This window comes from Myxocyprinus asiaticus, chromosome 17 (assembly GCF_019703515.2).
Source record: "Myxocyprinus asiaticus isolate MX2 ecotype Aquarium Trade chromosome 17, UBuf_Myxa_2, whole genome shotgun sequence".
Lineage (NCBI taxonomy): Eukaryota > Metazoa > Chordata > Actinopteri > Cypriniformes > Catostomidae > Myxocyprinus > Myxocyprinus asiaticus.
This window is the reverse complement of record NC_059360.1, coordinates 47,477,283-47,502,500: the sequence shown is the minus strand read 5'-3', so window position 1 is coordinate 47,502,500 and position 25,218 is coordinate 47,477,283. Positions and strand designations below refer to the sequence as shown.

Here is a 25,218-nt window from a genome sequence, read left to right as displayed (position 1 = left end):
TCGCAGAGTATGTCCAGCAAAGTGAAGATGTGGAACGGCCCCCAACAGATTAAGAACAACAGCGTAACAGCGATCACAAGGACTGTAGCCTTCCTGTCGTTTCTATCTTCACAGTAACCGTTGTCTCGCTTTTGCTTCAGGGCCCAAACAATATTAAAGCAACAGAATGTGATAATCAGGAGTGGTAGAGCAAAACCCAACAGGTTTAGTTGGATATGATGGGCCAGTTTCCAGGAATTGTTGGGGTAATCAATGATGCATTGTACCGCTTGATGGCCCGGAATGTCTTGCAACATCCGGAAAGCCGCTGTTGGAACACCCATTCCAAAACCAAAGAGCCACAGAGAAACGCAAATTACTTTGGCGTAGCGTTTACGTCGTAGCCACCTCGCCTTCATAGTCAACACAAGTGCGAGGTAGCGGTCTACATTCACCATCACTAGCATGTAGATGCTGGTGTACATGTTTACAAGGATCGAGAGACTGACAACCTTGCACATGAATTCTCCATAAGGCCACATGAAGTAGTTAAGAATATTCATGGCCCAGAATGGAAGACAGACTAGTAGGATGAGGTCGGCCAGCGCCAGGTTACCCAGGTAGATCTCCGGTACAGACCATTGGCTTCCCTGCAACGCGAATACTAGCAGTACAAAAGAGTTGCCTAGAATTCCCGCCAAACATACGATGAAGATGTACGGTGGAATAATGGAATATACTAGCTTCCAGTCGGAGGAGTTGAAATGATCCATATATGATGGCTCAACAGTCGCATTTAGAGGCTGAAGTGTCGCCAAAGACACAAGATCTTCTAGTTGCATCCTACAAGAGAAAAGAGGTACTGTTTGGCCATATCCACACCAATCCGTTTTCATTTGAAAAAGTGTGCGGTAATGGAGTGCGTTTTCAAAGCGCTCCATTTTCGGTGGATGAAAGCAATGTTTCAGTGTGGATGAGAGGTGTAAACGGGGAAATCAATGCATTTTCTTACTAAAACGAATTAGGCCACATCCACACTAAAACTGTAAGTTTTCTTTTGAAAACGCAAAGATTTTGCTATGTTAATTCCTCTCGTCCACATTAAAACAGCATTTACCTCCACTGAAAATCGAGACTTTTAAAAATGCTCTCCGTAGCCGCATACTTCAGAAAACGATGACTGAATACTTAGGTTTCAACTCCCATTGTTATACTTGACAACGAATGCCATTTGAAACATATTTATGGGATTTAATGTATTAGTAGACTCTCCAATATTGTATGCTTCTTTCCTTGACTAAAATTTGCAAAACATTCTTGTTAGTGTATTGTACAAAAGTATCGCATGCTAATTGTTAGCTAGCAAGCAAAAAACTAATTTTCTCATATGTTGTCTTTGCCAATTGTTTGTTGCGAGACACAAAAAAAATTTCAGAGAAAAAAAAATAGAAAAAAAAACAAGTGGAGAAAAGAAATGTAGAGAACATTTTTTTTAGCCAGATTTTTTTTTGAGCGAGAGAGAGAGAGAGAGAGAGAGAGAGAGAATGTAGAGAACATTTTTTTTGAGCGAGAGAGAGAGAGAGAGAGAGAGAGAATGTAGAGAACATTTTTTGAGCGAGAGAGAGAGAAAGAGAGAGAGAGAGAGAGAGAGAATGTAGAGAACATTTTTTTGAGCGAGAGAGAGAGAGAGAGAGAGAGAGAGAGAGAGAGAATGTAGAGAAAATTTTTTTTGAGCGAGAGAGAGAGAGAGAAAGAGAGAGAGAGAGAGAGAGAGAGAGAGAGAGAAATATTTTTAGAGATAAAAAAAAATTTTGGGAGAGAATTTAGACAGAATATATTATTATTACTAAGACACCCCAAAAAAAATAAATAAATAAAATAAAAATAATAATAATAATAATAATAATAATAATAAAAATAAAATAATAATAATAATAATAATAATAATATATATATATATATATATATATATATATATATATATATTCAACTAGTGAATTGTTTTTTTCACAGTGCTGTTCAGGGCTTCTGTACGCACGAATAGGTATGACTTTTATTTTATTCAAACCAGTCAACAAACATAATTTTAATCAGTACAATACAGGCATCAAATTTTAACTAACCTCTTATCCAATACTTTATTAGGTTTAGGTTTGGGGTTTGTGTTAGGGCTTAAACTTAGGAAAAAATTTAAGAATGCTTGTTCAAAACCTTTATTAGGTTTAGGTTTAGGTTTAGGTTTGGGTAAGAAAAATCATAATAACAATTCTTTGGTTCGTTTATATTTCTCTATGGGACTAAAAGTCGCACGTTTTTGTCTGAGCCAACTCGTGCGATTTCTTACAATTTTGCCATCTTGTACTGTTATTATGACTTATCATGAGAAGGGGTTGGAATGCCATTGCATTAGAAAACAACATATCAAAGAAAGACACTTTTCAAGCAAAACATTTAGCAAAAATACGTTTGTTAGGTTTGAAATGATAAAACAACAGATGTTGAAAATGAAGACATGCAGTGCTGACACTTTGTGTTTGTCAAGCGTTAGTGGAACATGTTGATAGTTAATGTGCTAACCAGTTCACATGTTACTTGAGGTGAACCGACATCATTCATCCATTAAAAAGCACAGAGACACCAGCTGATTAAAAGTCATTGAGCAAAAATGACTCAGAAAAGTGAAGTTCTGAGAAAAGCTCCTGCAGCATTCGAGCGCAGATGTTATCTGATGCAATGACATTGTCCCTATACTGCATTGACTACTGCTAATTCTAAAGAGAATAAACTTTTTCTTACCTGATACAGCTGATTCCTCACCTCAAAATGTGCTTGAACTCCTACAAATGACCTTCGGTAAAAGGCGGTGAACGGTTCTGTCCACATGACCACATTCTTCCACACACACCCAGCGGCCAGTGAATTATGTTTTATTTATGTTTCAGACATTGTCTCTGCTTGTTAAGCACACAGACATGATTAAACAGCTGGAGAGAGATAAATGGAGACTTCACCAGTAATGTAAACATTACACCAGTGAGCCAAAAATATAATCCAGATATTGTGCTTGATGTACAGTATTTGCTTTCTCATTATAATACGATTAATAATATAAAGGGTTGTAAACACCAGACTTTATGTATTAAAAGCTGTATTTGCCAACTACAAGAATACAAGTTAACTTGTGTCAAAATAAATCAAAAGCGTTAATAAAAGAATACCTGGCAAGAATCTAACAGTAAAGTTAGTGCAAGTCACTTTAAACATTTGTAATTGATTGTTATATACAGTAATAATAATCATCATCCAAATGTGAGCTCACAGTTTAGGAAATAAAGTTAGATGAACCAAAGACATGTTGCTTGTAATTGTATGAATGTAAGTGTAAACAGATGAAGTATGCAAAAGATGTGGTTGAACATGTTGTACAAGTACATTCACTTGTATATAGTCTCATTTACCAGCAGAGGGTGATCTGAGCCAATGAAGTCTGATGAGCTCCCAGCATCCATCTCTTAATTACAGGAGAGACACTGAGGTTTACCCTCCATACCGTCTTCTCAAATACACTTTTAGCTCTTTGTTGAAAGTGTCTGCCAAATATCACATACAGAAATGGATTTAATGAGCTGTTGTTGTCACTAATAATGTGGATAACTGATTGCTGGTGTCAAAGCAGGAAGAAACCCACCACCCAAATTACCCAGTGGGACAGGATTTGGCTAGTCTCAGACTGGGATGGCACACCCACAGAACGGCCACTGTCCTGTGCACTAACCATCCGATTCATATTGCACACAAAACTGAATCCAGTGAAAGCACACTTGTTTGTTGATACAACGAGCACTTTTGAGGACGAAATAATCACTGGATCTGCCAAAGTTTGCCAGGTTAGTGGAAATCTTAGATATTCAGAGTTGTAAGTAATGCGGATATCCACAAGCTTTTATTATGGTATAATATATCTCAGGTAGCCCCGCCCCTAAACCGCACATAATGACAAAGCCGACTGTGATTGGTCACTTTACATGTCAGTTAGATGGGCCATCCTGTCTATTATACCAATTTAATATTCAATACAGTCCTTTGTCTTTTATTCCAATATATAATATAATGGTATAATATTATACATTATATAATATATTACATTATAAAGAATATATAATATTATGTATAATATTATAATATATTATATTACATCTTTTATACAATGTATTATAATATATTATTATTATAATACATAATATAATATGTTATTTATAATATTATGGTATAATATATCTCAGGTAGCCCCGCCCCTAAACGGCACATAATGACAAAGCCGACTGTGATTGGTCACTTTAAATGTCAGTTAGATGGGTCATCCTGTCTATTATACCAATTTAATCAGCAATACAGTCCTTTGTCATTTTAGTCCAAGAAAAAATAATATGGTATAATATTATACATAATATAATATATTATAAATAATCTATTATTATGTACAATATTTTAATATATTATATTATATATCAATATACAATGCATTATAATATATTACCATTATATAATATATAATATATCTGAGATATAATATATCTCAGGTAGCCCCGCCCCTAAATGGCACATAATGACAAAACCGACTGTGATTGGTCACTTGTCAGTTAGATGGGTCATCCTGTCTATTATACCAATTTAATCTCCAAGACAGTCCTTTGTCATTTCATTATATTATTATATTATAAATAATATATAATATTATGTATAATATTATATTATATTACATATTATTATTATACAGTGTATTATAATATATTATTATTATACATAATACAATATGTTATTACATAATATATAATATTATTATATAATTATTTTAATATATTATTATACATAGTAATTGGAGACCATTCAAAGTAGCCATGCATTCTGACATTTATATTTATTTATTTATTTTGCAAGCAACATACAAATCTCAAATATTTCACATGTACCCACTCCCTCTGGATACATCAACACTAATACATTTTCGGTTGAAAACTTCATTTTCTGTTTACAAACATTGTCGTTTTCCAAAGTACTACAAAATGCCTTTTTCGAAAATCTCCAGTGTGGATGAGAGGCGTAAATGTAGCAAAATCAGTGCGTTTTCAACCGAAAAAGAATTAGTGTGGACGTGGCCTCTGATTCTCTATCAAAAAGGCAAATGAAGCTTAGGACTGAAAATTGGCAAGTAGGACTCCAGCCTTAGCTGATTTACTGTATGCTTACAAGCACTGAAAATACTGCCAAGAGATATTATTTATGAATAAGGAGTTTTTTTGTTTAAAAGACTATGATGAATTTAAAGGCTGCCCCTCATTTGGGAAAATATATGCTTTATTTGAGGGAATAGTGACAGATTACAGTTAGCCACCTACACACAATCATAAAAGTGCCACTTATTGGCCGTCTGTCTGTGTTACTGACCACAGTCTTCATGAAAAACATGTCTCGCCGTTGAGGTATCACTGGGAAAACACAATTTAGGAGGTTTTTATTCATAACCACACAAAGGGAACGGGCAGCAGAGTTAATCCTGGAAAGTCTGTGACACATTCTGTCATTTGACCAACTAGTAATTTTCTCGCTCTGGAAATTCTCTAAAAGAAACAGTCTGCAGACTCATGTCTTGAGGGTCTGTCTGGTGGCAGTTTTTCTTGGTCTGTTGACATTAAAAGCTTCATTATAGAATTTTTTTTTTTCTTAATCTTATAAGAAGTAAACAAAACATTGGACATGGGTTGCAACACTATCAGACTGACCTAGCCTATTATATTCACACTTTTATTGAAGACTGAAAATATAAATTCTCATGGTAAACTGTCAACACTGTCAAACAGTCAAGACGAAATGTAACTGGGGTGAATTTTTGCCAGCACCAACAAAATGCCGCCCTTGGTCCTTGGTTTAAATGTCACTCCGCATTGCTTTATTATTTAATTTTAATTTTGTTTGCCAAGGGACACAAAGGGAGCACGTCCAAGTTGCGGCTCAAAAAATGAGAAAAGCATCATAAAAGTGATCCTATATTTGTGCAAAGTATTCCAGATCATCTGATGCCGAAGTCTGTATTTAATTATCAATGTCTCAATCAGCCATTACAGTCTGATCCCGACCAGCATGTGGATTTCCGTAAAAAAATGTGGAAACGTAGAATGGCATGGGAGTCATTTCATATTTGTTTGCAAAGCAATTTGTTAGGTTTGTTCGGTAGATTTGTTAGGGTTAGGTTTAGGGTTAGGATTTTGGTTGAGTTATAGTTTCATCGACTTAAAGGAATAGTTCACCCAAAAATGAAAATCCTCTCATTATTCACGTACCCTGATGCCATCCCAGATGTATATGACTGTCTTTCTTCAGCAGAACACAAATGAAGATTTTTAGAAGAAGATAGAGCTCTGTCAGGTCCTTATAATGCAAGTAAATGGGTGCCAGCATTTTGACGGTCCAAAAGTCACATTTAGGCAGCATAAAAGTAATCCACACGACTCTAGTCGACCAATGAATGTCTTCTGAAGCTAATCAGAATCAGATACATTTGTGTAAAAAATTAATCGATAATTAAAACGATATTAACTGTTAAAAAGCGCTTCCTGCCAGCAGCTAACGCGAAGCGTGATGTAAGCACATCGGCGAGTTCACATGAGAATTCGGAAGTGGCGCTTATTTACAACAGAAGAACAAACGTCACGCGAGAGTTCGGCCATTTCAAACTGCATCAGAGCCCTGAATGGAAGCGCCGATTTAAAGTTAAAAACATTTTAATTATCGACTTGTTTCTTACACCAACATATCGATTCGCTTCAGTAGACATTCATTGATTAACTAAAGTCGTGTGGATTACTTTTATGCTGCCTAAATGTGACTTTTGGACCGTCAAAATGCTGGCACCCATTTACTTGCATTATAAGGACCTGACAGAGCTCTATCTTCTTCTAAAAATCTTCATTTGTGCTCTGCTGAAGAAAGACAGTCATACACACCTGAGATAGCATCAGGGTAAGTGAATAATAGAGGATTTTTATTTTTGGGTGAACTATTCTTTTAAAGCTTAAGTTTAAATCACTTAAAGTGTGTTTCTGATGAATGTAAATGACTCTTCCTATGCCATCCTACGTTTCGTAAATTAAACATTCAAAAATTGCCGCCTCGACAGCTTTGACGTCAATGATGTCAAATGCCATTGGCGCTCGCGTGTCTTGTGACCAATTGCAACATTCTAATGTTTGGATGTATATTCTTGAATGAGATGTGACGGCCTTCAGGGAGAGGAAGATTTTCAGCTATTAAAACCTTCAAGCTACGTCCACATTAAACCAGATACATTTTAAAACAGCGTTTTTGCTTTTGTTTTCGAAATGTTCTCCATCCAAAAGTTGCTCGTCCATACTGAAATGTATGAAAACACTTAAGTCCTTTACTGTGCATGTGAAAAATCGTCATTCCATGTATGGTCTGAAACGCACTTGTTTTCGTGTTCCGTCGTCAGGCAGCAATTCTGAGTAAACTTCCTTTCGCATTTGAAATAATGCAATGCGGTGGCTGTACAAAGTAACATTTATCTTTAACAACACTATCAAAGTGAATAATCAAGATGGCGGCCCATGTTGTAGTGACGTTTTTGTGCCTGCTATCCACTTTGATAGCGTCTTTATAGATAAATGTTACTTTGTACAACCTTCACAATGCAATCCTTCAAAGGCGAAAGGAAGTTTACTCAGAATTTCTGTTCGACGACAGAACACGTTGACAGTTGCGTTTCAGACCGTACATGGAATGGCGATTTTTTGCACGCGCAGTAAGGGGATTTAAGAGTTTTCTTACATTTTAGTATGGATGAGCAACTTATGAAAAATGCTTGAAAATGGCATAGTGGATGAAGGGCGTTTAAAAATGAAAACACCCTTTTCAAATGTATCCGGATTAATGTGGCGTAGCCTTATATTGTTGATAAGTGGTTAGGCTTAGGAATGGGGTTGAGTAAGGGAATCTAAAATATTGATATGCTAGTATAATGTGACTAAACTAATGTATATTGTAGTATGATAAAACATTGGGGTTAAACAGATACAGTAATATCCGAATATGACGTTTTCATGATGCAGGCAAAATGTTGCTACAATGACACCTGACTTATGAGGTGACCCTTGGAAAAGTACAAATATAATACAAATACAAAAATGTATATGAACAAATATGTTACATAATTATACCAAAAGCATGTGTTGGGATCACATGAACATGTCCAGCATATAGCAAAGACATCATTCTTATGTCGCAATTATAATTTCAATATGTGCCTATGAACATACCATCCGTCTTGTTTAGTCATGTCTTAATATGTTGTGAGGGTCTTTAACGTTGACAGTTGCGACCTCGTAGAACCACTTGTGTCTTTTCTCCCTTTTTTAAGTTGTTTTATTAGCTCTCTAACTTTCTTCCTGAAGTTCTTGCCAACAATCACATAGAGAATCGGGTTCAACACGCTGTTGCTCAAAGCCAAGTAGGTGCATATCTGGTTGGAAACATCAAGACCTGTTTCTGCATCACATCCACTGATGGCTCCAAACCGCATCAGAATATCCAGTAGAGTTATCAGGTGGAACGGAACCCAACATAGTAGAAACGCTGATAGAACAACCAGCACAAGAACCGTGGCCTTCTGTTCAGTGTTCTCCGCATTGAACCGATCCATAACCTGCTCATGCAGTGCTCGAATGATCTGATACGTGCAATAGGAAATGACCAATAGTGGAATGAGAAAGCCAAGCAGGATAAGTAGAATGTCACAACCAAGTCCGATCTCAGGACTCGGGTAGTTTAAAATGCAAGCCGTAACTTTGAGTTCTTCGAGGTATTTGGTGTCTCGGAAATGAAGCGTTGGGATATTGAGGACTAAACCGAAAAACCAGACCGTGATGCAACCGAGCTTGGCGTACCGCGGTCGTCTCATTCGACTGCTCGACATGGCATGGACCAGGGCTATGTAGCGGTCGGCGCTAACCAATACAAGAAAATAAATACTGCAAAACATGTTCATTCTAATGCCGGTATTGACCAGACAACACATTAGCGAGCCAAACTGCCAATTAAAACCACTGGCTATGTTGATGGCCCAGAATGGAAGACACAAGACCAATAAGAGATCAGCAGCTGCCAGATTTCCCAGGTAGATTTCGGCCACTGTGCACGCTTTCTTGTGGAGCCCGAACACCAGCAGGACGAAGACATTTCCGATGATTCCTAAAACACATATGACAAACATATAAGATGGCTGCATAATGTACAACCAGTCCCATATTTCATAATGGGGACACTCTGTGTTGTTGGTGATGTTGTTGCTGGAGACGGCCGTAGGAAATCCTGAAGATGTTGTTACTTGGATGCCTTGCTCCATATTCCCTGAATATCTGTGAAGAAAGAGAAGTAATTCAGTGTCATTTTTAAAACAAGGTTGTTAACCCCTTATACTCTGGTGCATTTTTGGGCTGCCGCCTGCAATTTTTCACACTCAAATTTAAAAGCTCAGCATTCACACATACTGTGGACTAATTGCAAAAAATTGGTCTCATTTATCAGAGAACCGCCCATATAATAACAAAAAAGACTCCAATTATTCATAAATAATATTGTTTGTGTTTATAATCTTATGATAAACAGACATTTAAAAAAAATGTTGCTGTCCTAAATTTGTAAACATGTAATTCTGGTTCTGTTCACTCTACCTCACTTTGAAAAGTCTCATTTTATTCCACTAGATGACAGAAAACACTAGAAAATTTCTTTTTTTTTCTATCACATTCCATCACAATATACAGATCTGAAATGTAGGTGGCGCTCTAATGCATTTTAGCCCTCACAGATGTGCTCGTCCATAGACATTCAGTCTAATTTTCAGTTCAAGCACCACTCTCGTTGTTTCATTGAATGTCTCGGCCTCTGAGTGGACTAGAAGCTCAATCTAGGTGTCTTTAAAGAACCACCTTTCATCAAAAACTTTTTATCATCGATAGTCAAAAACATATTTTTATGATGATTTGTTTTGCATGCTTTTCCTTCTGGATGGCATATTTTGTTCTGGACATCTAAAATATAACATTGGATTATTCAGCCAAGCAAGCTCACAGACAAGTAAAAAAATGGCTCATTTTTTAGAGAACTTCCAAAGGCAAAAGCTGAATGAGAGCTTTGATTTGATATATGACTTGTCCATTTAGGTGCTATGTTAAGGACTTTTATATAAATATTTGTACCTAATTTTCAATGTGAATGTTTTGAGGTTTTATTTTATTATTTGAAGTAACATAAAGGCATCTCTGAAAAGTTCAGATTCTAAGCTTTGAAATGATACCTCATATGCCTGACTTACTGTATGTATACCGAGACTTTAACATTTTAAGCGTAAATGTTTTTCACGACATAGTGCCCACCATTGGACCCACCGGTGGGTCCATAGAGTTAAGCAGCTTTAGTTGCACAATATGAGAACATTTCCAGTGTGTTTTGGGGAAATTGTCTGTCTGGCTGCTAATTAGCTGGAAAATAGCATTGGAAAGAAATAACAAACAAACTTAAACTGTCTGACTTCAATGGCCAGTTGTTAGAAGATGGCATCAGACTTGTCGGTCTGTTTATAAGATGCATCTTGATAATCATCAACAAAGTGTAGTGAATAAAAATACACGATAAGTGCAACATTGCAAAAATAATGACTGCTTTGAAATTGGTTTCCCCAACAATTTTGGTTGTGCAAAATGAACTTTTCAAAGTCGACCCCTACTGAAAGTCATATAATTTGCATGCTGTTTTTACATTTTCCACAGTTCCACAGTTCTTATCCTAGTAAAACAGAGAAAACTTGAATCAATATGAAAAAGCTTTAAGCACAGTATTTTCTCACATTCATGTGCTCTTATTACTAACACAATAACTAGATTTGAAATGTTTGCAAAACCTACCAAATATATACAGTAGTGTAGAACTGATATCAGTAGAAAATTCTACAACTTCTCTTTTATTTTTCCTTCTGTTCTTCTCTTTCTTGTAGGAAGGTACTGTGCTGTTGATGAATGTATTAACTCACCATCTGCAGTGCCAAGACATTTTGTTGTTTCATGACTTTCCTTCAAGCAAAGTTCCATGTTTCACAAATGTAAATTCCTACAAAAATCACTTTATCTTATCTTAATCAAAGCAAAATAAATTAAGGTATCCACCAGTGAAGACACAGTTTTGTTTGTATGTAAATTTGGCTTAAAATCACACTTGAGCTACACATGGTTTCCTAACAGGAGTGCAGTACATACCTCTCTTACTGTGGACTTCTAAAAAGCAAATCCGCGTTGTCTCTCCTCCAGATGTGATTTATTAAGTACTCAGTATGGCCTGTGTCTTAAACGAGAGGGAGCTCAACATGAGTGATGTCATTCCAAAGAGATACACCCTCTCCTGATCTCCACCCTTTCTGCTTTTCTCCTTGTTTTTATTTTTAAATGGAATTTTCAGAAATAGCTGTCTGGATTTAAATGCAGTGGCCACAAAATGTATTTAGACACTAAACCCTATGAAACGACATATGAAAGAATTGTCCGAAAATTCGAATTTTTTTGACATTAAACTGTTTTTAGTACCATTAGACAAACTATAAAAATAAATCGTAATTTATGTATCATATTTGATAGATTAGTCTTTAAAGGTCATTATCCTCCTGAGGCCCAGCAATTCATTATTGTGTAGGACATTTGTTATTGAAGTTTTTCTTAACCCATACATGCTACAGTGGTAAATCTTGGGGTATTATCAGAGGAATCCCTGGGCTTTTCAGAGATACCAAATGTTTGAGAGTTTGACCATGACAACTTCCTCTGCTTAGTCTATAAATATGGATTGAAATGCATCACAGTTCACTTCAGCACATCAAATACAACATGAATAAAATATACGTTTTTTTTTCTTTCAATAAACAGTTTTGATCATATGTATTTTATGCACCAAACACTATACTGACATTTAAAAAAGGGAACTTTTTTTGCTGGGTCTCAGAAACGTATGGTAAGATGACATCATAATAGCTTATAATGTAAAATAATGAGATCTTTATAATGACAGAGCAGGCCGCATATATGAAAATATACAGAAATATTAGTACACACATTAAATATATCTTATAAAATGTATATGTCAGATTTGTTTTTGTGGTGGGCATGAATGTAATGTAATGATGATTGAGAGATACACCTCAAAAGCCTGTTGTATCATATTTGATACATGGATTTCAAAGAGGGTTTTTCAATAAAATAATATTCAAAATTTTAAGCAAGCACAAGTTGCTTATATTCAGCAAATACTCATTTTAAAATATCAATAACAATAATCATTACTGTCACTTTAACTTTGTTAAAATAAGCTGTCATTTATCCCAACATAAGAGTCACTTTTCTTAAATAGATCGATATAAACATTGAAACCACTTTTTTCCTCAAAAAAAAAAAAACACTAGATGGTGCCATAAACATGTGAAACTTACATACCATAGGTTGTAAGGCCTTTCCAAATCATGTCCAATCAGCTGAATTTGCCATCGGTGGACTCCAAACAAAGTGTAGAAACATCTCAAAGATGATCCAGAGAAATGGGATGCACCTGAGCTAAATTTAAAATGTCATAGCAAAGGGTCTGAATACTTATGTCAATGTGATATTTCAGTTTTTTCCTTTTTAATACATTTGCAAAGTTATCAAAAATCTGGTTTTTGCTTTGTCATTATAGGGTATGGAGTGTAGATTGATGTGCAATTTTTTTAAAGCATTTTAACATAAGGCTGCAACATAACAAAATGTGAAAAAAATGAAGGGGTCTCAATACTTTCTGAATGCACTGTATATAATGGTACATCAGAGCATGTGAGCGAAGCGGAGCCCGCTCAATACCCCGCTCCATGAACGTGCGCTCCGCTCACGGCCCAACCGGACGCTCCGCTCACGCTCACCGGTAAAAAAGCGTGCGCTCAAAACCCACTCCGACATTAAATTTCTCTGTAGCATTCTTGGTCCCAGACACGCACACAGGAGGTGCTACAGTGGAACCAAGCAACAGCCCCTTTGCCCACATGGGCAGATGTGCCCCTCTGGGTGAAATATAGACTATAGGCCAACATTTATTAAATTATCAAATGATTAGTAATGTACACATCTTAAATTATGTGATTGTATTGTTGTGTTTTTGTATATAAAATCTCACTGTTTATTTTGGACTGGTTTACAACTGCTGTTAGATAATCGGGTGAACCAGACCTTCATTATCATTTGTAATCAGTCAAATATTTCTCTGTTAGCACATATTCCAAATAACGCCTTAAAAAATTCAGTTCTAAATTACCATTATTTACTTTAAACAAGTCATCAAACACACCTCTGTGATAAAACGTGTGTGCGTTGGCACGGAAACTCGCATATGCGCAAATGTGTGCTTTTTAGGGTTTATTAAGTTATCCAGAAAACAGCAGTGAATGTTTTTATTAATATTCTCTTCAATTTTATATGTAGGAATCATATGCAATCTAAAGGACTGTGGTTATTTATATAATAATTATTATATTAGTAGATACCATGTGCCCCCTTTGATTTCCTTAATATTTTTAAAGCATTATAAAGTGAATCTGGACTTTATATGCATCATGTGTTGTGCATGCACTCTTTATATGTACAGCAAAGTTTAACTATGGATTTAACAAATAAAAAATATTTCTCCTGCATAAAGTGAGATTTTGTCCAATATATATATTAGATGAAATCATGTTTAATGATCCTAAAACAAATAAAAATTATTTAATTCACAAATTACACTGCCTTCGTTTAAGAATGTTTTTGTTTGTCTCATAATGTACAATCATTAATAGATTTTTTCTTTGCGCATGAATGCAGCAAGCAATGTCAGAAGATGTTATCCACAACCACTAATCTGGAATCATTTTTTTACGTTTCACTTCTCGTTAAGGCGTGGATTTGGCTTTGGGAAACTGACCAGCAGTTAAGTACCACTTTATCCTGAAGCAGAAATCGAAAGCTGGTCGATTAAGTGAGATAATTCTGCAATGAAATTCTCTATGGGAGAGCAGAAATCTTTACTAATCAAATGATCAATAGAGGCATGAAAGCAGAATGCTGCGTCTGCAAATTAGGACACACTGATCTGCAAGATCATACATGTTTATTGGTTTTGTGTGTGTGTGTAAGCTGGGATTCAAGGCAAAATGCTTTGCCAATATACAGTATTATTAAGCTTACATATTCAATTGGGGGGTGCTGTAACGTTCACAACCCTGCAGAACCGGGCTTGCATCTGGCAGCTGCACTGACATGATGGCAAAACAACAAAACACATTACTTATCTATTAATTTATTCGAATAGTAGTGTAGCCTACTAGCTCAACTTTTGCTGCACTACATTGCGTAGCACAACCTCATGCTCTCTGGCAATGTGACGCGTACGATTCCAAAAGGAATATTTGCTAATTCTCTCGGCCTCTCCACACCCCCTTTCGATTTCTTCGTTCTTAGCTTTGATTAATACTTTGCATTTATTGAGGTTATAAAGTTTGCAACTTCATAAAACAATGTTAGAGCTCCATAACCTCAGGCCTGTTGCTTATTTTGCAGATTCCCAGACCAGCATATCACGAAGCGCATTCTGGGTTGAGCGAGCGGCACTGAGCGGCCTGAGCGAGTAGAGCAGGATCTTCAAAAAGGTGCTCTCCTCTCAGGTGGAATTATCACCGCTCCGCACAACGCTCCATGCACGCTCTGCTCACATGCTTGAATACCACCTGTGGTTACTCTTCTAGGACACCTGTGTGAACCTGAGGAGAACTTTCTTCATACATCCACTTAAAATCACCAAGACACCAGTTGATTAAAAGTCACTGAGCTCTTTGACCAAAAAATGGTTCAGAAAATTGAAGTTAGTTCTGAGAAAAGCTCCAGCAGAATTTGAGCACAGATGACCCTTGCTTTGATATTTTAATGTCAAATTCAATGACATTTAGACATCTTAAGTGTGGCTTAAGTGTCCAAATACTTTTTGGGGCCATTGTAGTACTACATTATATTCTCAGATAAGAGAGTCCATGGTATCTGTGGTCACACACTTTCTGTAATGTTCATTTGTGGATTTAATACTTTGAATCATAGAAATGATGGCATGACTTACTGAAAGTATGTTTACACTTCCATTAACACCCTAGCTGTTGTTTACATCACTTTGTTAGTGAAATTTTTAGAGTGACCAACAATGTCAGTAAATGCTTAACTTTTTGATTTTGTGTTGTCTTTAAGTTTATCTTTTTATTTTACCCTCTTTTTTACATTTTTCAAAAAAAATCCCATAGACATGCATTATGGAGGGAACCGAGCCATATCTAGAGACCAGAATATCATAGAGACTTTTCACTTTTGGTCCAGTAAGCAACCACGCAGAATACCCTTGCAACCACTTAGCAACATCTTAGCAACCTCTTGGAACCACCTAGCAACGTCCTAGCAACCACCTAGAACACCCTACGAACCGCATAGAAACAGCCTAGCATCCTTTGAATCCCTGATCTATAATAAAGTATAGAGATAAGTGATATGAACAGATGAGGTGTCACTGTCAAAAATCATTGTGACACTGTAACACTGGCACAAGTATTAAACACTGATGGTTCAACATCACACATCAGATTTGTTCAAAAATAAGATATATTGTATATTATCTCCAGAACAGCTACATGTGAGGCATTATTAGGCATATACAGTAGGTCTATTTTTAAAATAGGGCTGAAGATTTAACCTGTTAATTCAGTGCGATTAATTATATAAAAATTAAGTGTTAAAAAAAATTAACACAATTAATTATGTCCCTGGACTAGCAATTCAATCTTGAAGTATGACCTGTTTTCTCCAGGGGGCAGTAAGCGAAACTCCAGCTGTATAGGCAATGCGCAGCTTATACAGAGAACAAACCACATTTACTGACAGCAGACATCACAAGATGAGGACACATTCTTGATGGAGTGCAAATCCGATCTTTGGGATCTCAAGACGTGTTTTCTAAGTATTAAACTACATTTAACTTGACACAGTGACCTAAAAATGGTATGTTTATGATGCAACTAAAGTGAGTTGCTCCAAAAGTATCCTTCTGACGCAGGTGTACATTGACGCAGACTGATTCACAAATTCAGTTGCAAAATGGATTGATGTAAACTGCAGGCCAATGATTGGCTTATGTTCCATAATATGCAAATAAATAATATATTGGATTCTAAAGGCACTTTTTGTATTGTCTAATCAATGCTTAACTCTGCCACAATAATGTAATGCATTTTAATTATCTGAATATAATTATATATACACACACACACACACACACACACACACACACACACAAACACACTGCCATCTAAAAGTTTGGACTAATGTACAGATTTTGCTCTTATGCAAAGAAATTGGTACTTTTATTCACCAAAGTGGCATTCAACTGATCACAATGTATAGTCAGGACATTAATAACATGAAAAATTACTATTACAATTTGAAAAAAACCTACTTCAAAAGTTCTCATCAAAAAATCCTCCATGTGCAGCAATGACAGCTTTGCAGATCCTTGTTATTCTAGCTGTCAGTTTGTCCAGATACTCAGGTGACATTTCACCCCACACTTCCTGTAGCACTTGCCATAGATGTGACTGTCTTGTCAGGCACTTCTCACGCACCTTACAGTCTAGCTGATCCCACAAAAGCTCAATGGGGTTAAGATCCATAACACTCATTTCCAATTATCTGTTGTCCAATGTCTGTTTCTTTGCCCACTCTAACCTTTTCTTTTTGTTTTTCTGTTTCAAAAGTGGCTTTTTCTTTGCAATTCTTCCCATAAGGCCTGCACCCCTGAGTCTTCTCTTTACTGTTGTACATGAAACTGGTGTTGAGCGGGTAGAATTCAATGAAGCTGTCAGCTGAGGACATGTGAGGCGTCTATTTCTCAAACTAGAGACTCTGTGCAACAGGGTTATGTGGGCAAGGAGGAGGCGGGAACCGGACAAGCCATCAAAATACTGTTTAATGAAAACTTAAAAAGACACAAACAAATACACACACAGCAGATGCGTGTCTCTATCTCTCTCTCGAACTGCCGTATCCTGCTCGGCTTTATCCCTCTCCTCGGCTGATTAGCCTGATTGGGGGCCAGCTACGCGCACTAACGGCCTGGCCCCACCCTCCTCCTCATCACACTCCTCCCTCCTTTGCCTCAGGCCGGGGGACCTCTGGCATGATGTACATCCCCCCTCCTTTCTGAGGGGGGGAGGGGGTGTTGCCCTTTTTGGCCGCGCCTGCCGGCAGGCTCTCCCCGCCTCTCTCGAGACCTGAGAGGGAGACAAGGGGAGGGAAAAGGGGAGAGGGAAAGAGCGAGGCAGAGTGACAGTGAGAGAAAAAGAAATTGCTCGCCGGTTCCCAGACACACCGTTGCCTGGTCCTCGAACATCCCTCCACCTTCTGTTATGCACAATTCATAGGCAATTGCTGTAAATCTTTACGGCAATTCCTTTACATATGTAAATTTGATGTCTTACGTAATTAATGACATCATCACGTGATTAAACTACTTTTAGTGATGTTTCAGCGTGCATTTTACGCAACTTGGTGCTCGCAACTTGTGTAAAATGCTTGCTGAACCAAGGAGTGGTGGTGGCGTAGTGGACTAAAGCACTGAACTGGTAAGCAGAAGGTTATTGGTTCAATCCCCACAGCCACCACCATCATGTCTTTGAGCAAGGCACTTAACTCCAGGTTGCTCCAGGGAGATTGTCCCTGTAATAAGGGCACTGTAAGTTGCTTTGGAAAAAAGCATCTGCCAAATGCATAAATGTAAATTCCCATGAGAAATATTTCTGCTCAGAGCACATAGGCAATGACCTATGTCACCCTAGCATCATGACAGCAAGTTCTGCACAGGGCAATCACCACTCATATTTTCTTCAGAAAATTTTATAATTTGAATAAGTGCCAAGACATTTCCTTTTAAATACCGGAATAAAAGTGGATGCCAAAAAAGCCATTACTGAGTCTGAGAGCTGTGGGACCATAACATTAGAATCACATTGCAATTGCTAATTGCACATTGAACTTTGTACTGTGTATTAGTGGCTTTATTGATCTGTTTTGGATTTTAATTTTATGAACGCAAAAGTCCAGAGCCCACTGTTTTAAATTAGCTAACACTATTTCGAATTCACAACCAAATGATTGTGGGCAGAAGAAAGGGAATAAGAATTCTGACTTATTTACTCACCTTTTAAGTGCTTTCAAGAAACAGCTGCAGATCTCATTCAGATACTATCGTTTTATGAATATAAACACAGTATCATTGCCTTGATTGGCTTAAAACACAAATCACTCATTAGTCACCAAACAAAAAAAAAAGTTCTAAACATGAAGTGACGTTGAAATGACAAAGGTTTCCTTATGTAGGAAATTCCAAGACGTTTTCCTCATAAGTAAACATCCTGTTGCATCACGTTGGAGCTTTGACTGCAAAAACATGAGAGTCATTTGCACACAAGTGTGTTATCACGGCAACCGCGTCAAACTAATTTACATTAAATGTGCATAACTGAACAGTTACATAACGCAGTTTAAATATAGTATTGTCCAGTGTCTTTTGAAAGACTGTAATGCTAAATATGATCAATAAAAAATTAAAAATAAAACGCTTGACTCATCCTGAGCAAACAAGTGAAAAATGGAACACAATTATCTTTAGCACTGTGTTTCCATTTCATCTATCGACAGGTTGTCTTAATGATTTTAATTTTAAAGTGTGGTTTGAAAACAACAACATTAATAATCTCAAGCTGTGGAAAGTTTAAGGGGACACCACGACTTTTGAAACTCATACATGTTGACACTTTAGGCCCAAGATATCCACTTGACCCCTTATACTCTGGATCATTTTTGGGCTGCTGCCCGCAGTTTTTCGCACTCAAATTAAAAGCTCACCATTTACACATACTGTGGACTAATTGCAATACATTGGTCTAATTTTTCAGAGAACTGCCCACATAAAATAAAAACAGACTGCAATTATTCATAAATAATTTTGTGTGTTTATAATCTTTTGATAAATTTGTAAACGTAATTCTGGTTCTGTTCACTCGATCTCACTTTAAAAAATCTAATTTTATTCCACTAGGTGGCAGTAAGCACTAGAAAAAAAAAACTATTTCTCTATCACATTCCATCACAATATACAGATCTGTAATGTAGGTGGCGCTCTAACGCATTTTAGCCCTCACAGATTTGCTCGTCCATTGACATTCAGTCTAATTTTCAGTTCAAGCACCACCCTCAGTGTTTCATTGAATATCTCGGCCTCTGAGTGGACTACAAGCATAATCTAGGTGACATTAGAAAGCTAATATCCTCCCCTTTGCAATGATATATAACATTTTATCATCAATGGTTGATAACAGTTTTCTGTTTTTTGGTTTTGCATGCTTTTCCTGCTGGATGGTATATTTTATTCTAGACATCTAATATATAACATTGGATTATTCACACAAGCAAACTCACAGACAAGTAAACAATGGCTCTTTTTTTATACAACTGCCTAAGGTAAAAGCATACATAAATTTGTTGGTTACTTGGGGCTTACAGCAGCAGTGATCTGCGCATAAATGAGATGTTTGTATTTTATAACATTCAGAAATCATATTTCACTTTGTGATTCTTTTGAAAATCTTTCAAACTGTGGTTTTAGGGCAAATAAATAAACTGTACAGTTACATCCCTGAGAGTGAGAGCTTTCAATTGATATATGACTGTGCGAAGGACTTTTTATTTTCATATAAATATTTCTACCCCATTTCCTTTAGGGGGCGCTAATTTTTAACTCAAATGTTTTGAGGTATTATTTTGTTATTTTAAGTAACATAAATGCAGAAGTGATGGTTATCTCTGAAAAACCTCACATGCCTGATTTATGTATACGAAGACTTTAACGTTTTTAAGCAATATAGCATCCCTCTTTGGACTTGCCGGCGGGTCCATAGAGTTTAAACACTGCCTAGAAAACAAGTACTGTACACTCAAACAGGTGGCATACAGTGTAAATTCATACAAAAAAAATTGCCTCTTGTTTTCTTAATCTAGGAGAAAGGAAAGGAAAATTTCAAATACTAAAATACATCCACAATTTCAGTGGTGAATATGTCAAATCTAGACAAAAGAAACAGTAACTTGAGCTGCTCAATTTTTCCAACAGTTTTCTGAAAAGCATAAAGTACCAAAACCCACAAACTCATATTCAAGTCCAAGAACATGTCTGAAATTCATTATTATGGGTGTGACCAATGGAATTGCTCATGTCTGGATGTCATGGAGACATTTCAGGCTTATTTCTTCTACATAATGTGTTATAATAACAGCTGTATCTGACTGAACTGACTTTAACACAGTAAAAATGTGGTATCTGGTAAGGCCTCACCCACTATGCCACCACAACCTCTGGAGACAGAGCAGTTTTCCACTGTACACTGAAATTCCCTTTGTGAAGAAAAAACCCAGTACCACATACATTATAATGCCAGTAATAACAAACACTAATAAAGAAGTACCCAAAAGTACCAAGGCTTTACCATGTCTTTATGGACATTTATAATGGCTTTACCATGTTTTTTTAAATTTTATTTATGTATTTATTTTATGTGGTACCATGGTAAAATTATGTTTTCATGTGGTAATATGGTAAAACCATGTTTTTGACACAGTACCATGATATTACTATGTTTTTTGGATATGGTACTATGGTAAAACCATGTTTTTTTTTTAAAGCAAAATGAGATACCATGGTAAAAGCATGTTTTAAATGAGATACCATGGTAAAAGCATGTTTTTTATATGGTACCATGGTAAAACCATGTTTTTTATATGGTACCATGGTAAAACCATGTTTTTGACATGGTACTATGGTATTACCATGTTTTTGGACAAGCAGCATGGCAAAAACCATGTTTTTTGACATGGTACCATGATATTATTATTATTATTTATTTTTATTTTTTGATATGGTACGATGGTAATACTATGCTGTTTTTTTTGGGATATGGACTCATTGTAAAACTGTGTTTTTTATGAGGTACCATGGTAAAACCTTGTTTATTTTAATGATAAAATCATGTTTTTGTCATTGTACCATGGTATTGGACAAGCAGCATTGAAAAAATATGTTTCATAATAATACCATGCTTTTTTTGTTGTTGTTTTTTTGGACATGTACCATGGTAAAACCATGTTTTTATGTGGTACTATGTTAAAACCATGTTTTTGACATGGCGCCATGGTTTTACAATTTTTTGGACTAGTAGCATGGTAAAACCATGTTTTTGACATGGCGCCATGGTTTTACAATTTTTTGGACTAGTAGCATGGTAAAACCATGTTTTTGGCACATGGTACCATAGTATTACCATGTTTGTTTGTTTTTTGGACATGTACCATATTAATACCATGTTTTGTTTTGTTTAGTTTTGTTTTTGAAGATGTACCATGGTAAAACCATGCTTTTTGGACATGGTTATGTGGTCGTCTTTGAAGTACCTATGCATTATGTAAATAGCAATGCTGGTATTTCACAGCTGATTTTATGTTTGGTCGTCTCCAGAAGTGTTTATGTTCATAATGACATAATAGTTTACAAAGACACGTTCAACACACTCAACAGCACAATTATGTAAGAGGAAATAAACATATGATCTAATGTAACCACAGAATGACGGAAAACAGCAAAAAAGTATATACATACTAAAATAGCAGTAAACAAGTTTAGAATAACTTGAGGGTGAATGAATAATGACAGATTTTTCATTTTTGGTGAGCTATTCCTTTAAATGCTTCATGTTACTTCATTAATGTATCATCATAGTAGAATTATGCCTTTATATTCTAAGATTAGTAGCCTACTCTTCAAACTTATGTCAGTTTACTGTATTTCAGTGGATAAATCCTTAACCATTAGCAACATCTGCTGGATAACAGTATGATGACATATAAAACATATTTACATCTGTCCAAGTGTAATGAAGCAAAATCCATATAATGCTCTGGTAGATCTATCTGTGAGATGAAATCAGAAATCAGTTAACTATTACTATTATTACTATCTCAGTAAACTTGTTACATCTTTGTTAAATATTAGTTTTTCCACTTATATAATAGTTTTTAACAGTCATTTTCACACATTTCTCAATAATGAGAATGTAATTTCAAAACTCTTTACACAGTCATCTCTACTGACATTTATACTAGCACAACAGTTCATCTTTAATCCAAAATGCCCTACAACCATCACAGCACTTCATGCAACTCTCAAAATTACTGTAATTCATTTCACTGAAACACTGGCAAACTGTTTCTCCCAATATAAATATTTTGTCACTCAAAAACACATTAGAAAATGCTTAATTTTGGCTTAAGGCATGATTGATTTTTTACATATGTAAAGCAATATTCTGTTACAAAGCAAGAGAGGCTCTACACTTTGTAGAATGTACTCCATTCTACACTAACAGTATGGAATTACATTTTTTTCCAATTGATAACAAGCATTGGTCACATTGTCAAAACTCTTCACACAGTCAGCGAAACAGAAGTGTATATGGACCAAACTGTGAATACTTTTTCATTGCTTTAACACAAAATGCATTCAATGACCACATTCTCCAAAATCCATGAACTCTATTCTCATTCATACTCCACCACCTGCAAAACTAGGGTTATGCACAGTACATGTTTTCAAATGCTAACACACTGTTTCCACAACTGTTAAAAACACATTCAAAACAGAATGATGGCAAATGTTGTGCATTTCTGCAGTAACCAGATTGAAATATATAGAAAAACTTAGCAGAATATTGAATCATTCCAAACACAGCTGATTGCAATTTCAGCTGAAAGCCTACCCAAGTGTCCTGTTTTTAGTCTCGTTACCAAACAGACAAAAGAGAACGGCTTCAGAATGATTTTGTTTGGAAACATGGATCAAGGAAGACAGGTAGGTGGGGAAAAAAGAGTGGCAAGGAGAGGGAAAATGTGTAGAGGACAAAGGACAGGAAGACAAAGAGTGGTGGTCTCTGATGAGATAAAGGCCACAATAATGACCACCATCCACATGACCAGATGTCATTACTGGATGCCATGAATGCAGGGTTTGGAGACGCTTCTCATGAAGGCTGCCAGGGTTGGATTAGACATTCCAGAAGATATTTTCCAAAATGCATCACCAGAGAAGACATAAGATGTGATGTTGATGAGAACTTGTGGCCAAATGCAGGAGAGGGAGAACTAGAACTCTCACAGTAACTTCCAGTATGAGTGATTATACTATACATGTCGTTGATGTATTTTTGTTGTTTTTGTTATTTTAATTATTATTGCAGCTGTGGAATTTCAGGAATTTGTTTTTTGTTTCAACTTTTTATTTTTCACAAGTATGTTATTAAATGCAAAGATACAGAAGGAATAAAAGATTGTAACGAGTAATGGATGGGCAAGGAGGAGGCGAAACAGTCAGCGTAAACTTTAATGCCAAACTCAACTTAAAACAACATAAATCACCAACACATAGACACTCACACTGCGGCCGCATGTAGCTCTCTCTCTCTCGAACTGGCGCCTCCGGCTTCGTCTTTATCCCCCTCCTGGCTGATTAGCCCAATTCAGGGCCGGGTGTGTGTCCTCATGGCTTGGCCCCGCCCTCCTCCTCGTCACACTCCTCCATCGCCTGACTTAGGCCGGGGAAACCTCCGGCATGATGTACTCCCCTCCCTTCCTGCAGGGGGGGGGCATTGCCCTTCCGGTCGTCCCTACCGGCAGGTCTTCCCCACCTTTCTGGAGCCCTGGGAGAGACGAGGGGAGGGAGAGGGAAGAGGGAAAGTGTGAGGCGGAGCAACAGAGAGAGAGAGGAGAGAGAGAGAAAAACTGCTTGCCAGTCCTCGGACACACCGTCTCCTGGTCCTCAGCCACTCCTCCGCCCTCTGGCGGACGACGGCAGTGAGTCCTCTGACCCCTGGCAGACGGAATGGCCCCTCCCCTTCCTGGCAGCGACTCCTCCGTCCCTTGGCGGACGGCCGCGGCTCCTCCCCTGGTGGATGGCAGCGGCAAGGACTCCACGATAGCACATCCCTACTCCCTCCCGGGTTTCGGCACCAGTGTAACAGGTAAGGATGGGTAAGGAGGAGGCAGGAACTGGGTGAGCAGTCAACATAACTTTAATGACATAAAAGAACTGAACATAACATAAAACACATAGATGCACACACACAGCAACTGTGTGTCTCTCTCTCTCTCTCTCAAACTGGCACCCCCGGCTCGTCTTTATTCCCCTCTTGGCTGATTAGGTGACTCAGCGCCGGCCGTGCACCCTCACGGTCTGGCCATGCCCTCCTCCTTGTCACACTCCTTCACCGCCCGATTCAGGGCAAGGAAACCTCCGACATGATGTCCTCCCCTCCCGTCCTTCTGCCGGCAGTTCTTCCCCGCCTCTCTGGAGCCCTGGGAGAGACGAGGGGAGGGAGAGAGGAGAGGGAAAGAGCGAGGGGGAGAGATAGAGAGAGAGAGAGAGAGGAGAGGGAGAGAAAAACTCACTCGCCGGTCCCCGGACACGCCGTCGCCTGGTCCTCAGCCACTCCTCCGCCCTTTGGCAGACTACAGCCACTCCTCCCCTGGCGAATGGCAGCAAGTTCTCCGACCCCTGGCAGATGGAACGGCTCCTCCCCTGCCAGACGGCAGCGGCGAGGACTCCACGACAGTGCATCCCTCCTCCTTCCCGTGTTTCGGCACCAATGTAATGAGTAAAGGATGTGCAAGGAGGAGGTGGGACAGTCAACGTAAACTTTAATGCCAAACTCAACTTACTGTAATCTCAAATGTTGAGTCACATTGAAAAACATTGTCAACCTGTTTACACGCTCATGGGTCATGATGTGGGTCTCGTCAATGGTTTGTTTGGCATCCCATTCAGCACACAACTGAATAAAACAGGCTGCATGGCACTGATAAATGATTACTGCCAGAGTAACATTTGCATACAGGTGTGAGGGACTTCAGCATTTTACAAATAACACAAAGAACAAACACGTTCCTTTCTCGCTTTGTTTTGCTCGCATGTGCAAATGATGTGAAGATCTAT

The 25,218-nt window shown here is 37.4% G+C and overlaps 2 protein-coding genes across 4 annotated transcripts in view; both read right to left on the bottom strand.

Annotated features, from left to right (window-relative positions):
• LOC127455234 (B1 bradykinin receptor-like) overlaps window positions 1-2,843 on the bottom strand; it is a 5,582-nt gene extending 2,739 nt beyond the window's left edge. Inside the window, exons 1-2 of the mRNA XM_051722943.1 lie at window positions 2,776-2,843; window positions 1-822 (exon numbers count right to left, since the gene is read on the bottom strand). The exon at window positions 1-822 is cut by the window's left edge and continues 2,739 nt beyond it. Coding sequence (XP_051578903.1) covers window positions 1-821 — 821 coding nt within the window. The 5' untranslated portion in view covers window position 822; window positions 2,776-2,843. The remainder of the gene's footprint in view (window positions 823-2,775) is intronic.
• A 4,142-nt stretch (window positions 2,844-6,985) lies between these two features.
• Window positions 6,986-11,345, bottom strand: LOC127455235 (B2 bradykinin receptor-like). 3 transcript variants are annotated; one of them, XM_051722946.1, is made up of 2 exons: window positions 11,304-11,345; window positions 6,986-9,407 (listed from the first exon to the last, which is right to left on the bottom strand). In XM_051722946.1, exon 2 carries the CDS (start codon window positions 9,392-9,394, stop codon window positions 8,333-8,335), a length of 1,062 nt encoding a protein of 353 aa, XP_051578906.1. In that variant the 5' UTR covers window positions 9,395-9,407; window positions 11,304-11,345; the 3' UTR covers window positions 6,986-8,332. The 3 variants fall into 3 exon arrangements, with proteins under 3 accessions (XP_051578906.1, XP_051578904.1, XP_051578905.1); XM_051722944.1 differs by lacking the exon at window positions 11,304-11,345 and adding an exon at window positions 11,081-11,290; XM_051722945.1 differs by lacking the exon at window positions 11,304-11,345 and adding an exon at window positions 10,956-11,085.
• Between the last annotated feature and the right edge of the window lie 13,873 nt (window positions 11,346-25,218).